At 41.7% G+C, this 14777-nt stretch overlaps 1 protein-coding gene across 2 annotated transcripts in view; it reads right to left on the bottom strand.

The window, feature by feature from the left end:
- PPM1H (protein phosphatase, Mg2+/Mn2+ dependent 1H) overlaps positions 1 to 13399 on the bottom strand; it is a 226801-nt gene extending 213402 nt beyond the window's left edge. For both annotated transcript variants that reach the window (XM_073327913.1, XM_073327914.1), the window contains exon 1: positions 12901 to 13399. In XM_073327913.1, the coding sequence (XP_073184014.1) occupies positions 12901 to 13142 (242 nt within the window). In that variant the 5' untranslated portion in view covers positions 13143 to 13399. The remainder of the gene's footprint in view (positions 1 to 12900) is intronic.
- Between the last annotated feature and the right edge of the window lie 1378 nt (positions 13400 to 14777).

Below are 14777 nucleotides of genomic sequence, written 5' to 3'. Positions count from 1 at the left end.
ATCAAGTAGTCGGTTCAGCAACTAGAGGGGATGCCAGTTTAGATTTGGTTTTGGTGAGTAGTGAGGACCTCATAGAAGAAATGGTTGTACGGGATAATCTTGGTTCAAGTGATCATGGGCGAATTCAGTTCAAACTGAATGGAAGGATTAACAAAAATCTGCAACTAGGGTTTTTGATTTCAAAAGGGCTGACTTTCAAAAATTAAGGAAATTAGTTAGGGAAGTGGATTGGGCTGAAGAACTTATGGCTCTAAAGGCACAGGAGGCCTGGGATTACTTTAAATCAAAACTGCAGAAGCTATCAGAAGCCTGCATCCCAAGAAAGGGGAAAAAATTCATAGGCAGGAGTTGTAGACCAAGCTGGATGAGCAAGCATCTCAGAGAGGTGATTAAGAAAAAGCAGAAAGCATACAGGGAGTGGAAGATGGGAGGGATCAGCAAGGAAAGCTACCTTATTGAGGTCAGAACATGTAGGGATAAAGTGAGACAGGCTAAAAGTCAAGTAGAGTTGGACCTTGCAAAGGGAATTAAAACCAATAGTAAAAGGTTCTATAGACATATAAATAAGGAAGAAAACAAAGAAAGAAGAAGTGGGACTGCTAAACACTGAGGATGGAGTGGAGGTCAAGGATAATCTAGGCATGGCCCAATATCTAAACAAATACTTTGCCTCAGTCTTTAATAAGGCTAAAGAGGATCTTAGGGATAATGGTAGCATGACAAACGGGAATGAGGATATGGAGGTAGATATTACTGTATCTGAGGTAGAAGCGAAACTCAAACAGTTTAATGGGACTAAATCGTGGGGCCCACATAATCTTCATCCAAGAATATTAAAGGAATTGGCACACGAAATTGTAAGCCCATTAGCAAGAATTTTTAATGAATCTGTAAACTCAGGGGTTGCACTGTATGATTGGAGAATTGCTAACATAGTTACCCGGATCACTTTTTTTTCCCCTTTCTTAAAAATAGGAACTACAGGCCTGTTAGTTTGACATCTGTAGTATGCAAGGTCTTGGAAAAAATTTTGAAGGAGAAAGTAGTTAAGGACATTGTAGTCAATGGTAAGTGGGACAAAATACAACATGGTTTTACAAACGGTAGATCATGCCAAACCAACCTGATCTCCTTCTTTGAGAAAGTAACAGATTTTTTAGACAAAGGAAACACAGTGGATCTAATTTACCTAGATTTCAGTAAGGCATTTGATACCGTGCCACATGGGGAATTATTAGTTAAATTGGAAAAGATGGGGATCAATATGAAAATTGAAATGTGGATAAGGAATTGGTTAAAGGGGAGACTACAGCGGGTCCTACTGAAAGGTGAACTGTCAGGCTGGAGGGAGGTTACCAGTGGAGTTCCTCAAGGATCGGTTTTGGGACCAATCTTTTTATTACTGACCTCGGCACAAAAAGTGGGAGTGTGCTAATAAAGTCTGCAGATGACACAAAGCTGGGAGGTATTGCCAATTTAGAGAAGGACAGGGATATCATACAGGAGGATCTGGATGACCTTGTAAACTGGAGTAATAGTAATAGGATGAAATTTAATAGTGAGAAGTGTAAGGTTATGCATTTAGGGATTAATAACAAGAATTTTAGCTATTAGCTGGGGACGCATCAATTAGAAGTAACGGAGGAGGAGAAGGACCTTGGAGTATTGGTTGATCATAGGATGACAATGAGCCGCCAATGTGATATGGCTGTGAAAAAAAGCTAATGCGGTCTTGGGATGCATCAGGAGAGGTATTTCCAGTAGAGATAAGGAGGTTTTAGTTCCGTTATACAAGGCACTGGTGAGACCTCACCTGGAATACTGTGTGCAGTACTGGTCTCCCATGTTTAAGAAGGATGAATTCAAACTGGAACACGTACAGAGAAGGGCTACTAGGATGATCCGAGGAATGGAAAACTTGTCTTTATGAAAGGAGACTCAAGAAGCTTGGCTTGTTAAGCCTAACTAAAAGAAGGCGGAGGGGACATATGATTGCTCTCTATAAATATATCAGAGGTATAAATACCGGAGAGGGAGAGGAATTATTTAAGCTCAGTACCAATGTGGACACAAGAACAAATGGATATAAACTGGTCATTGGGAAGTTTAGACTTCAAATTAGACGAAGGTTTTTAACCATCAGAGGACTGAAGTTTTGGAATAGCCTTCCAAGGGAAGCAGTGGGGGCAAAAGATCTATCTGGCTTTAAGATTAAACTCGATAAATTTATGGAGGAGATGGTATGATGGGATAACATAATTTTAGTAATTAATTGATCTTTAAATATTCATGGTAAATAGGCCTAATGGCCTGTGATGGGATGTTAGATGGGGCGGGATCTGAGTTACTACAGAAAATTCTTTCCTGCGTATCTGGCTGGTGAATCTTGCCCATATGCTCAGGGTTTAGCTGATCGCCATATTTGGGGTCAGGAAGGAATTTTCCTCCAGGGCAGATTGGAAGAGGCCCTGGAGGTTTTTTGCCTTCCTCTGTAGCAGGGGCACGGGTCACTTGCTGGGGGATTCTCTGCTCCTTGAAGTCTTTAAGCCACGATTTGAGGACTTCAATAGCTCACATATAGGTGAGAGGTTTTTCGCAGGAGTGGGTGGGTGAGATTGTGGCCTTTGTTGTGCAGGAGGTCGGACTAGATGATCATAATGGTCCCTTCTGACCTTAGTATCTATGAATCATTTGACAGTGTTTCCTAACCTGCAGATATGTCCACTGGAGTTAATAAGAAACTGACATTATCTCAGAGGGAAACTGGCAGACTGTTCTTTCTAAAAAACAGGGAAAGATGACACAGTTATACAGTTTTGCATGTCTCTGTGGACCAGATCTGCTCCATTCCTACCAGTCTTAGAGATGGTAATAGAGTGGCACTCCTCCTCTCAGATTGCTCATCAATGCCAGAACTTTATGGAATTCAGCTAGTGAAGGAAGCCCCAGTGTGGAAAATAAGAATGAAAATTATAATGTACTAGGAAACAGATGCTAAACAACTGCAAGGAGTTGCACTGGCTTCTCAGATGACAGTTCTTTTATCTCTTCTTTAATTCCATGAAGCCACAGGATCTCCTAGGATACAGGGCTTACTATACTTCAGCAATCCTGGATTGCTGCTCTCGACCCTCTCTCTCTCCAATCTAGACTTCACAACTTTATTCCGAATTTCGTAAGTAGTCAATGCTTCTACATTCCAGCTGTAGATAGGCAATTAAAACAGTTTGGGGCTGCATTCCTATTTTGTTTCCTTCAGAACTGCATGCTTTCACCCTACACAATAATGAAAATGTTAGGACAAATGATTTACCTTACGCTCTTTAGTTCCAAAAATGACAAAAATTGTGCCACAAAAGCCAAGTGCCCAAAAGCATGGAAAGCACTGGTCTATGCAGAGGGCTGAGACGTAGGAACTCCTGCGACCCACTTCCAGTGTTCATACCCTTTGCAGGTCTCAACCTGTCTGCCTCAATTTCTTCACCTATGAAATGGAAATGTAAACCTACACACATCCTTCCCCAGGTTGTTTTGAAAATAAAGTAATATTTTCAAAGCACTTGGCCGATTAAAGGCATTACATAAATGTTAAGTGTTAGCTCTCACGGGAGGAGTGGAATTTCTAAAGCCCTTGTAAATATGTCATTTCTGTAGTCTGTTTTGAAGGAGCGTGAAGGAATATGGGCTTCAAGATAAGTTTAATATGTTACATTACTTAAGACGACCACATACTTTAAAATTAAAATCCTCTGTGTAATTCATCAAGCCATACTTTAAAATCTAGTTCTCTCAACTAAAGAAGGAAACCAAGAATTCATTCTTCTCTACAATTTAAAACAAATACTGAAATTCAACTTCATGCATGTTCATCCCGGAATAGAGAGAGGCTAGGAGAACAAGAGCAGGAGGCTTGTTTCAGAATTCTTCCTTTTATCATATGTACCTCTTACTGAAATCACAAAAAGCAGAATTAGCACTGCCTATAAGAAACCTGTTTACTGTGGGAACATGAGTCATGCTCCTAACTGACTACTGGAAACAGCAGCTCCCAGAAATGATAAAGTACTTTTAATTCACATGAGCATGACTGCTATGTTATCTCCTCTTGACAGTGTGGTCTGGGGGTTAGAACAAGGGACTGGGAGTCAGGAATTATAGGTTCTATTCCAGGCTCTTCCATCAACCTTAGGCAAGTAGTAACCTCAGTGCCTCAGCTTACCGATTGGCATGGTTGGAATAACAGTACTTGCCTACCTCAGAGGGTTGTTACAAGGCTTAATTTAATGTTAAGATCCTAAGTATTATGATATGAAGGGTAATTCAAGTCATTCCTGTACAGCACATCTCCACTACCTTATTTCAGAAGTTTGAAAGTGCCAGCCCAAAATTTGTGTCTTTATATTTTGATCTTTAGTCTTTCAAGCAACATTCTTGTACACACAGCTTAAAGGCAAGGAATCTGAGTAAGTAATACAGTAAGAGAAAATGAATTGCAATGTCATCAGCTTAAGAAAAGGACCAGCACATCAAGAAAAAAAAAATCATATCCTGTTTTTCCTTTCTGTTTCCACAAAATTATTGCTGTAACAATGTGGCACTATAATGATGCTGTATAAGGCCACAGTTACACAATACTTCACCTAGAGTTCTGCATCCATTACGGGTCAGCGATCACCACACTGCAGAGAAAACATAATGCTAGTGCAGGCCTGCAGTGCAGAAAAAACACAGTATTGCAAGACATCTAAAGTGTAACATTATGAAAAGAGCCTGAAAACACTGGATTTTGTGTTTCGTCAAAAAAGGAGAGCACCACTGGGATAATAAGAAGTCAGTGTTTCAAAGCTATTAAGGAAATACACACACAGAGCAAAAATCTTGCCCACACCAACTATTCAAACGAACAGCAGAGATCAAAGCACAATTTAGAAAGGAGTTAAGGCAAAATTTGCTTTTTACATATGGTCATAGATTATCTAGATCAGAACAGTATCAAAGACAGACATTGAATACTTTGAAGTGGCATCTACAGGAGTTTCTCAGAGAGATCGTAGGAAGGTGAGATACTGAGAAATGAGGAAATAAGAAGGCCAGACAAGGCTGGCTGGAACCCCATTGCTTAGACTCTTATTAATTTACAAAAGAAATTATAGCACTGAGTATTGAGCTACAAAAAATACACATTAGCACTGAATCCAGTTGGAGTATAACTAGAGCATTGTTTTACTGTCAAAGCTGTTAAAGAATGATTTCTCAGTATGGGAAAGTGCTTGCTTATTTCCTGAATGAAACTCCTTCAACACAACTAGCTGGGCTATTCCCCAATAAGTCCAAGAACAGTTTGCTAGCCCTAAATATATTCTGGAGTAAAAGAAAGTGGACTGACCTTTTATGATTGTATTATAGGTTAGCCCAAAAACCCTAACCAGGACCAAGGCCCTATACAAACACAAAACAGAAGAAACACCTCTGTCCTAAAGAGAACAGCAACACATGGGTGTAAAATAAATGAAGGGAATGGAGGAGGAAGGATGAGAGTAAACGTGATAGGAACATGTAGCTAGCTAGGTTAGCTATGTGCACAGCTAAGACACGACTGAGTGTCAATCATATAGTTTTAAAATTATGTTATATTAGTAAGCCTTAGTTTGTTAGTCTGTTTAGCAAGTGTGAAACAAGGCTGAAAGCAGAGTCAGCACACGTTCTCTTGAGAAGGGGGGAATGGGACAGCAGTGCGCATTGAGGAAACTGCTGTAAAAAGAAAATAGGAATAACTTCACAGTGAACTTCCCTCCTATTAACAGGATAGTCTAAACAAGCAAAACATCAACAGATAAGTTATGGATGGCAGAATGTAAAGCCACCAAGAGGGCAGCCCTAATGCCTCTTGAGAATGGCCCAACACTCAGGTAGACAGAAGGTACTTTGCAAAATGTCAGATGGCTAAATGTCAAATGGGAACTTTTCCATGCTCAAGCTGACCATGTCTCAAAAAAAGAAAGAGGACATGTTAGGTAGAGAAGGGCAAGTGTATTTAAAACAATTACTCTTTTTGATTAGAGGTACATCTAGGAAAAAATAAATTGAACCCTGAATTGTTGATAAAACTATATTAATCCAAATTAATTCTTGATGTAAATCAAGAGAAGTCAGTGGTGTTATACCAAAGAAACATTGGCATAATGTTTATTCTAACATTACGAGTGCTTTAAGATATTGTTTGATAGGCCTGTATCTATCAGGTGAATCAGAACATCTCTCATCATAAAGTAAAACAAAAACAAACAACCCCAAAACACCACCACTGATTTGAGAGAGAGGGTTTTTTGATGCACAAAATTGCATAAACATTATAAGTTACCTTTGGAATAAAGGAAGTGTCTAGTTGAAAGAAATAACTATCTTTTGTCATTCTAAAGAAAGGGGTGGATCTAATGTCAAAGCTTGATAGGTCTCAATTCTTCTGTCTGAAGTAACAGGCAGAAGGGAGGTTGTTTTCCAAGATGACAACTGTGCAGTGAATAAGCAAATAAGGAAAGCTCAGCGAGTTCCTGCAGATCCCATACTCAGATACCAGGAAGGAAAGATACTTTATCCCTTGCCTCTAAGATATAGCCTTGAGGATTTTTTTTTATGTATTTTTGCTCTCCATAGTATCCACATTGTTGTACCAATTCACCTGAATGTGGAATGTAGAGAATGATACTAGACTGCAAATCTCAGATTTTAAAAAACGGTAGCTTATTAATCAAAATTAGAAGCAAACTAGAATTTTGCCCACTTAATTTTGCTGAAATTAATAAATTGTTGTGTAGCAAATTCTTACAAAGAAGTTAAACTGTGAACAAATCGTAACATCTCTGTAAAAAAAAAAAAAAGTCCTGAAATACTAACATGGGAAATGAAAGAGGAAAGGGGAAAGAAGAATGGGTTGTTCCAAGGGATAACTCCAGACTTGGCAGCAAATACCATTTCATTATGGCAAGATATGGTGGGGCCCAAGCAGTTACCATTATCACTTTAGTCACAAGATACTGAGAGATCATGCAGATCCCTTCTCTTTGGGGATCAATTATGGAAGAAAGCATTGAAGTAAAGGCTTCCTTCAACTTTGTGACTGGAGACTTTATTTTGTCTGTGGCCCCAGTAGTTTGAGTTTATCCAGCACTAAAATATATATCTAAATAAAGATCCCTATCTTATCAGAATAGATTCTAAATGCTGACAGATTTGTATGATACCTTTAAGATGGATGCCAACAATAAAAGGACCTCTGGAGCCATAAGTGAACTGCCATGTCTGTTACTACACATTATGTGAAACCTAAAAGGATCCTACTATCGGTAATAGGAAAATTGACTTCATCCCTATGCACAGTAAGAGTGCATTTTCTTTCTTTACTCATGCCTAGATTTTCATAATTGTTGCTGACTTTTAGGTGGGGAACTTGTTTATGCAAAGAGCTGACAAGATAGTGCAGTAAAGACGTAGGTAAAGGAATTCCAATATGGAAATAAAGACATCAAGTTGATCACAGATAGATACAAAAGGTAGATCGTGCCAAACCAACCTGATCTCCTTCTTTGAGAAAGGAACAGATTTTTTAGACAAAGGAAACACAGTGGATCTAATTTACCTAGATTTCAGTAAGGCATTTGATACCATGCCACATGGGGAATTATTAGTTTAATTGGATAAGATGGGGATCAATAGGAAAATTGAAATGTGGATAAGGAATTGGTTAAAGGGGAGACTACAATGGGTCCTACTGAAAGGTGAACTGTCAGGCTGGAGGGAGGTTACCAGTGGAGTTCCTCAAGGATCGGTTTTGGGACCAATCTTATTTAATCTTTTTATTACTGATCTTGGCACAAAAAGCGGAAGTGTGCTAATAAAGTTTGTGGATGATACAAAGGTGCCAATTTAGAGAAGGACAGGGATACCCTACAGGAGGATCTGGATGACCTTGTAAACTGGAGTAATAGTAATAGGATGAAATTTAATAGTGAGAAGTGTCAGATCATGCATTTAGGGATTAATAACAAGAATTTTAGCTATAAGCTAGGGACGCATCAATTAGAAGTAACAGAGGAGGAAAAGGACTTTGGAGTATTGGTTGATCATAGGATGACTATGAGCCGCCAATGTGATATGGCTGTGAAAAAAGCTAATGCGGTCTTGGGATGCATCAGGAGAGGTATTTCCAGTAGGGATAAGGAGGTTTTAGTACCGTTATACAAGGCACTGGTGAGACCTCACCTGGAATATTGTGTGCAGTTCTGGTCTCCCATGTTTAAGAAGGATGAATTCAAACTGGAACACGTACAGAGAAGGGCTACTAGGATGATCCGAGGAATGGAAAACTTGTCTTATGAAAGGAGACTCAAGAAGCTTGGCTTGTTTAGCCTAACTAAAAGAAGGCGGAGGGGACATAGGATTGCTCTCTATAAATATATCAGAGGTATAAATACCGAAGAGGGAGAGGAATTATTTAAGCTCAGTACCAATGTGGACACAAGAACAAATGGATATAAACTGGCCACTAGGAAATTTAGACTAGAAATTAGACGAAGGTTTTTAACCATCAGAGGAGCGAAGTTTTGGAATAGCCTTCCAAGGGAAGCAGTGGGGGCAAAAGATCTATCTGGCTTTAAGATTAAACTCAATAAGTTTATGGAGGAGATGGTATGATGGGATAACATGGCTTTGGTAATTAAATATTCATGGTAAATAGGCCCAATGGCTTGTGATGGGCTATTAGATGGGGTGAGATCCGAGTTACCCAGGAAAGAATTTTCTGTAGTATCTGGCTGATGAATCTTGCCCATATGCTCAGGGTTTAGCTGATCGCCATATTTGGAGTCGGGAAGGAATTTTCCTCCAGGGCAGATTGGAAGAGGCCCTGGAGGTTTTTCGCCTTCCTCTGTAGCATGGGGCACGGGTCACTTGCTGGAGGATTCTCTGCTTCTTGAAGTCTTTAAACTACGATTTGACGACTTCAATAGCACAGATATAGGTGTGAGGTTTTTTTGTAGGAGTGGTGGGTGAAATTCTGTGGCCTGCGTTGTGCAGGAGGTCAGACTAGAGGATCAAAATGGTCCCTTCTGACCTAAATATCTAGGAATCTATGAATTCTGCATCTAGAAGATGCACTTTAAAACACAATGGAAAGTTAGGGGGAAATAGTCTTTTCTAGCCTTGCCTCTTGAGAGAAAACTAGAGAAGCAAGGACTAAGTCACTTCCTCAAATATTATGTCATGAGTTACTGCACAGGGATAGTAGACTTCCCTCTGATATCCCTTCAATTAATTACTAAGGGAGATATCAATAGAAAAGAAAACATTCTATTACAGTACAAATGTTAAAAAGTAGAGTGGGAAGACTTAGTTCTTTACAATAAAGCAAATCAACTTTTTGAAAAAATACATTACACCTTCCTATCCGTTTTCCAGACAATTTTAAATTTCTGCCATCTCTATTCTCCCCTTGATATACGGGCATAACACCCATTATCACCAAATTCTATGTTGAGCCGAAGGAAGAACAGGCCGTTATATAACACCAAATCCTGTCATGATTAAGCCACAAAGAAGTTAGCCTATAAACCCCTTAAAAATAAATTTGAAGTTGGCAAACATGAAGAGTTTGCCATTGTTTTCCTTTGTAAAACAACAATTCCCTGAATCCACATCCATTTTCTTTGCTCAGTAATGACAGTTTCTCCTGCTTTCCATTGGGAAGATGGTGCAATGCTGACATTTGCTTATTTCACCACAACTTCTATAAACAATACCTTGGTATTCTATTGTGAAACACAATTTCAAAAGTTTTAGAAATTCTTTTCAGAGACAAACATTAATAGAAAAGTTTGCTAATGAGAGTATTTTCCCCTCTTTCCTCAGCAGTGGAAGAGCTCCCAGTGGGCCTATTCAACTCCCATTGAAGTCAATAAATGTCACCCAATGAGTTCAATCAGGGTTGGATGAGGCCTTAAAAGCTATGCGAAACTAAGGGGTGGTCTCTTTTCACATAGCTACCAACAGGTCCTGCAAGTTAACTGAACTGCACATCAGATTAACACCGCAAAAGTGAAATTTATCATACAGGTAAGATGAAGACCTTCTTTTACTTATCACAACCACAATAAAGAAAATGGCTATCTGCAAACATTAATTCACATAAGGAATACAATTTCCCACACAGTCCCACTATGCTTTCGTTTTCTAGCATCACACTTTTCCTTCTTGAAAGACTCATTCCACATTAAAACTTTGTTCGACTCCCGGACATGTGTTTAGTCCACTAACAACAATCTATTTTCATACTTCATTACTGACTTGCTGTGCCCTTTAGCGAATCATTGAAACTCAGTTAGCTTCTTTGGTAAAGAACGAATGAGTTAAATTATTTTAGGACCAGACAATTTAAAGTTTTGCAAACATTCAAACCTCACCCATTTTAATAGCTCACTGCCAAGTTGTTTGATGGTCCCTAAAATTGTGAGGAAAAAAACTTAAAATTCTCTAAATCCCATTTTACATTTCAGCACTTCCAAACATGTTAGAACAGATCATTTGTACCTTTTTATAAGGCTACCATTTGCTCAGTAAGGCCTTGCTCCTACTCCTAAAGCTGTCAGAGTTAGTTTTTCTATTACCTTTAAAGGCTATGTCTACGTTGCCACTTTTGTCAGTATAACTTATGTCACTCGGGTGTGGGGGGGAAAAAAACCCACCCCTCTGAGCAACATAAGTTACACCAACAGAAGTGCCGGTGTGGACAGCACTATGTTGGCAAGACAGCTTCTCTCGCCAACATAGTTACTGCCACTCATTGGGGATGGTTTGATTACGCCGACAAGAGAACTCTCTCCTGTCGGCATAGAGCGGCTATGCAGGAGACCTTATAGCGGTGCAGCACATCGGTGCTGCTGTAAGCTCTTAGCGTAGACGTGGTATTGCATTAGGTCCTAAGAAACAGTCTCACAGAAAGGAAGAGATTTCTCTCCCAACCCTTGGATTGTTTGTAGGAGCTGTAATTTATGCATTGCTATTGCCTGGTTGGCCTTACAGTGTGTAATCTCCAGACCTCAATCCTGCTCCCATTAAAGCAAATAGTAAAACTAATACTAATTCAACAGGATCATAATCATGTACATAAGTCTCTGTAACTGGTTCCCTTGTTAAACAGTGGGATGGGGCCTCGCATCCAAGCAAGCTCTGCACTTTATGTTCTGCTCTTGAAGAACTGGCCCTCAGAGGTCACTTGCCTTGATTGTGCTTAAGACTGGAACTGGTAACTGACCAGAGACACAATTCCTTCCAAAATAAACAGCAATGATATGACTCAAGGCAACAAACTATGGGCACTGCAGTGAGTGGCCAGAACTATTCATTTCTCAGCTTGTCTATATCTTCACAATATGTTTCCTTTCCATTCGTTCAGAGCTTGGGATCCTCAAGTCCCTCTTAAACATGGATCTTCAATACAATATTTGCAATCGGAAGTCTTGGATCTTCAGTACATCAGAGAGAGGACATTAGGCCAGCACGAAATGTATTTGAACGCAGCTAGCTCTAAAGGAAGCTGCCCAAGACTGTGTCCCTTCACCATTCCTTGTTAATAAGCTTCTCCACAGACTACCTAAATCAAGTTTAGTGTCGGTGCATATTTTCATTCAAGTCAGCAATAAATACATAAAGCTGCTCAACTGATTTATTTCCCCCCCCCAACCCCAGCCCAGTTCTAATAAAGTCATTTTCAAAGAGTACAAAAGTCTCACTTTCTTCAAGTCCCCTCTATCTGGGCATTCACAATACATCCAGTCACCAGCAATTATCACCGGGATTTAGCAGAGCAGTTTATCATTTTAATCCTTTTACTGAGGAAAATTAAGTATGTAGTACAGCGGTAAACATCAGTTGTGGTAGCAGTGGAGTCTGAGATACAGGAGATGAGCTGGGGTGCAAGAGCACCAGAGAACTACTGTAGTCTCCTTCATTCCACCTTCCTAGCCCAGCCCCCAGAGCCAACGTGTACAAGGAGGATGGAATTTTTTTAGACTGGGAGCAATCAATGACAAACACTGGTGTTGCGCTCCGCGCTGCACAGGCCTGGGAAGGGATGTGTTAAATCCTAGTTCCCCATCCTCTCCAGCAACACAAACAGAGTTAGCCACCTAACATAATCCTCTCACTCAAACATGCTTATGCACCAATTTTGGATTAGCCAAAATTCTGTTATTAAACGTCTGTAAGAATTCCTTCCCCCGGGGCCTAAGGGGCAGCCCAGAGAGAAAAGCAGAACAACGTTATTTTGCAAAACAAGGGGATCACTTCAGGAAGGGAGAAAGCAGCCTGCCCTGGGAGAGGCTCCAAGAAAGAGACCCACTCAACTCAACATATGCACCACCCACCCCTAGCAGGGGCAGAAAACATCCCGGCTAGATGGAGGGAGCATGTGACAAGAGACACTGCCGGCCCCCAGGGGCTCTCGCCCCATAGAATCATCATAGAAGATCAGGGTTGGAAGGGACCTAAGGAGGTCATCTAGTCCAACCCCCTGCTCAAAGCAGGACCAATCCCCAATTTTTGCCCCAGATCCCTAAATGGCTCCCTCAAAGTTTGAACTCACAATCCTGGGTTTCGCAGGGCAATGCTCAAATCACTGAGCTATCCCTCCCCCCATGGCACGGGGAGAGAAGGGGGAAGGAGCAGCGAGGGACTGATGCGCATTACCCTTGATGTGCCCGGATCCTATGAGCGTGCGTGCTCCACTGCCCCACACACCTCCCCGGAGCGCCGCCGCCCCGCTCCAGGGGACACCCCCTGCCCGGGCTGGGAGAAGCGGGGCCGGGGCATGGCCCCGGGGAGCCGGGCCGGGGAGGCTGCTGTACTCACTCGGCGTATCCCGTGGTCCAGGGCAGGCGCTTGGTCTCCGTGTTGAGGATGAGGATGGGCCGGGCGATGTGGTCGGCGGAGCACTCCACCTCGTCCGCAGACAGCCCCAGGAACTCGGGTCTCCCGTAGGGGAAGCGCAGGGGCAGGTCCGAGCCGCCGCCGCCGCCGTGCTCCGAGCCCGAGCCGCCAGCCATGATGCCTCCCATGAAATTGGCCACGGCAGACTTCACCCGAGTGAGCATGTTACTCCCGCCGGCCGCCCCCGCAGCACCTTCCAGCGCGGGGAGCCGGGGCGCTGCGCCTCAGGCGGCCCCCGCGGCACTTCCGCAGCGGGGGAGCGGCATGGAGCGAGCGGCCGGGAAATTCACCAGCGGGGCTGAGCGAGCGGCTGCGGAGCGCGGGCTGCAGCGGCAGCAGGTTCCCCCTCCCAGTGCGAGGAGCGCTGAACTAAGCCCAGGAGCAGCGGCGGCGGCTCTGTCATGTGATTTACCCGGGCAGCTTCCTGCTCCTCCTGCTGCAAAAAAAAAAAAAAAAAAAAAAACTCCTGGCAGGGGCAGCAGAGGGGCTTGGGCGGCAGCTACCCCTTCTACCTCCCCCCGGCAGCAGCAATGCAGGCACGTTTGGTGCTCGGAGGAATGTTTTCAAGGGGGAGGCTCGTGGGCAGATTAGGGTAATCAGAAAACTGTCAGTAAAACAGGTGTGAATTCACGCCCTGCCCAGAGGGATCTGGGAGCTCACCTTGTTACATCGGTGGGCCCCCAAAAGTCAGCTTGAACGAAGACATCAGAATGTGGCCCCGATGAAGTGAGCTGTAGCTCAGGGAAGCTTATGCTCAAATAAATGTGTTAGTCTCTAAGGTGCCACAAGTACTCCTTTTCTTTTTGTGGATACACACTAACAGGACTGCTACTCTGAAATCTCTGTGAGTGGGGTTCTCTTTAAGTAAATAAAGAGCCCCACAATTATGGATAGCATGGTGGAAAGAGGGAAATCCTGACGCAGCTGCTAACTCTGGGGGAGATTAAAAAGAAAAATACTTCCCTATCATAGTAAAATGGTACATTCATTTTGGACACAAATCGCACTTTCCCTCTAACACTGCAATTTTATCTAACTCTGGATTCAACTTTACAATCAATACAGTGCAGCTAGTGTTGTGGGATATTTTATTTTTTAATCCTATAATATTGAAATCAGGGATAAACCTAAAAGTCAAGAGATAGGAAGCTCAGAACTATCCGGACAAAAGGGATACCTTACAAAAGCCTTTGAAGGACATCTTTTAAAAGAATGTTTATTTACAGTATTAAAATTTAATTGTATGGATTGTTAGACTTGAAGGACTGGTGGCAGTTTGGATCAGAACTGCTGGTATCTGTTGGCTTCATTAGAACCAACTTGTTAAAACATGTGGGTCATATATACCATGTGCAGTTTAATATGGCCTAGTTTGTGTAAGGAAGTGGATTATATCATGATAAAGTTCTTCCTCCTTGCCTTATAAAGTTCACCAATGCACATTTTCCTGTTTAAAAAAAAATAGCTGTACAAAGAAAATCAAAACTTGGTCATTAACTAAGATCCCAATCCTTCCAAACACATAGGCGAGTAAATGTATGTATATTTTACAGGACTGGGGTCTAAGACCTTATTTACCTGTAGGCTCTCCTGTCTTAATTTTAACAGCTGGTCATGGTGAGTGTTTGTAGATAGGAATGATCATTTCTAAACCCCAATAATTATGTCTGTTTAAGATTCTTTATTTGGAGGCCTGAGGAATTTGAAGGATATTCATTAGTTTTTCATTTGAAAGTTGTTTATTCGAGACAGTAATTAAGCCTGTTCAGCCAAAGGTAGATTAATGAAGCTAACACTAA

The sequence above is a fragment of the Lepidochelys kempii genome, chromosome 1 (genome assembly GCF_965140265.1).
Source record: "Lepidochelys kempii isolate rLepKem1 chromosome 1, rLepKem1.hap2, whole genome shotgun sequence".
Lineage (NCBI taxonomy): Eukaryota > Metazoa > Chordata > Testudines > Cheloniidae > Lepidochelys > Lepidochelys kempii.
Note: the sequence above shows the minus strand (reverse complement) of the source record. Positions and strands in the feature narration are given on the sequence as shown.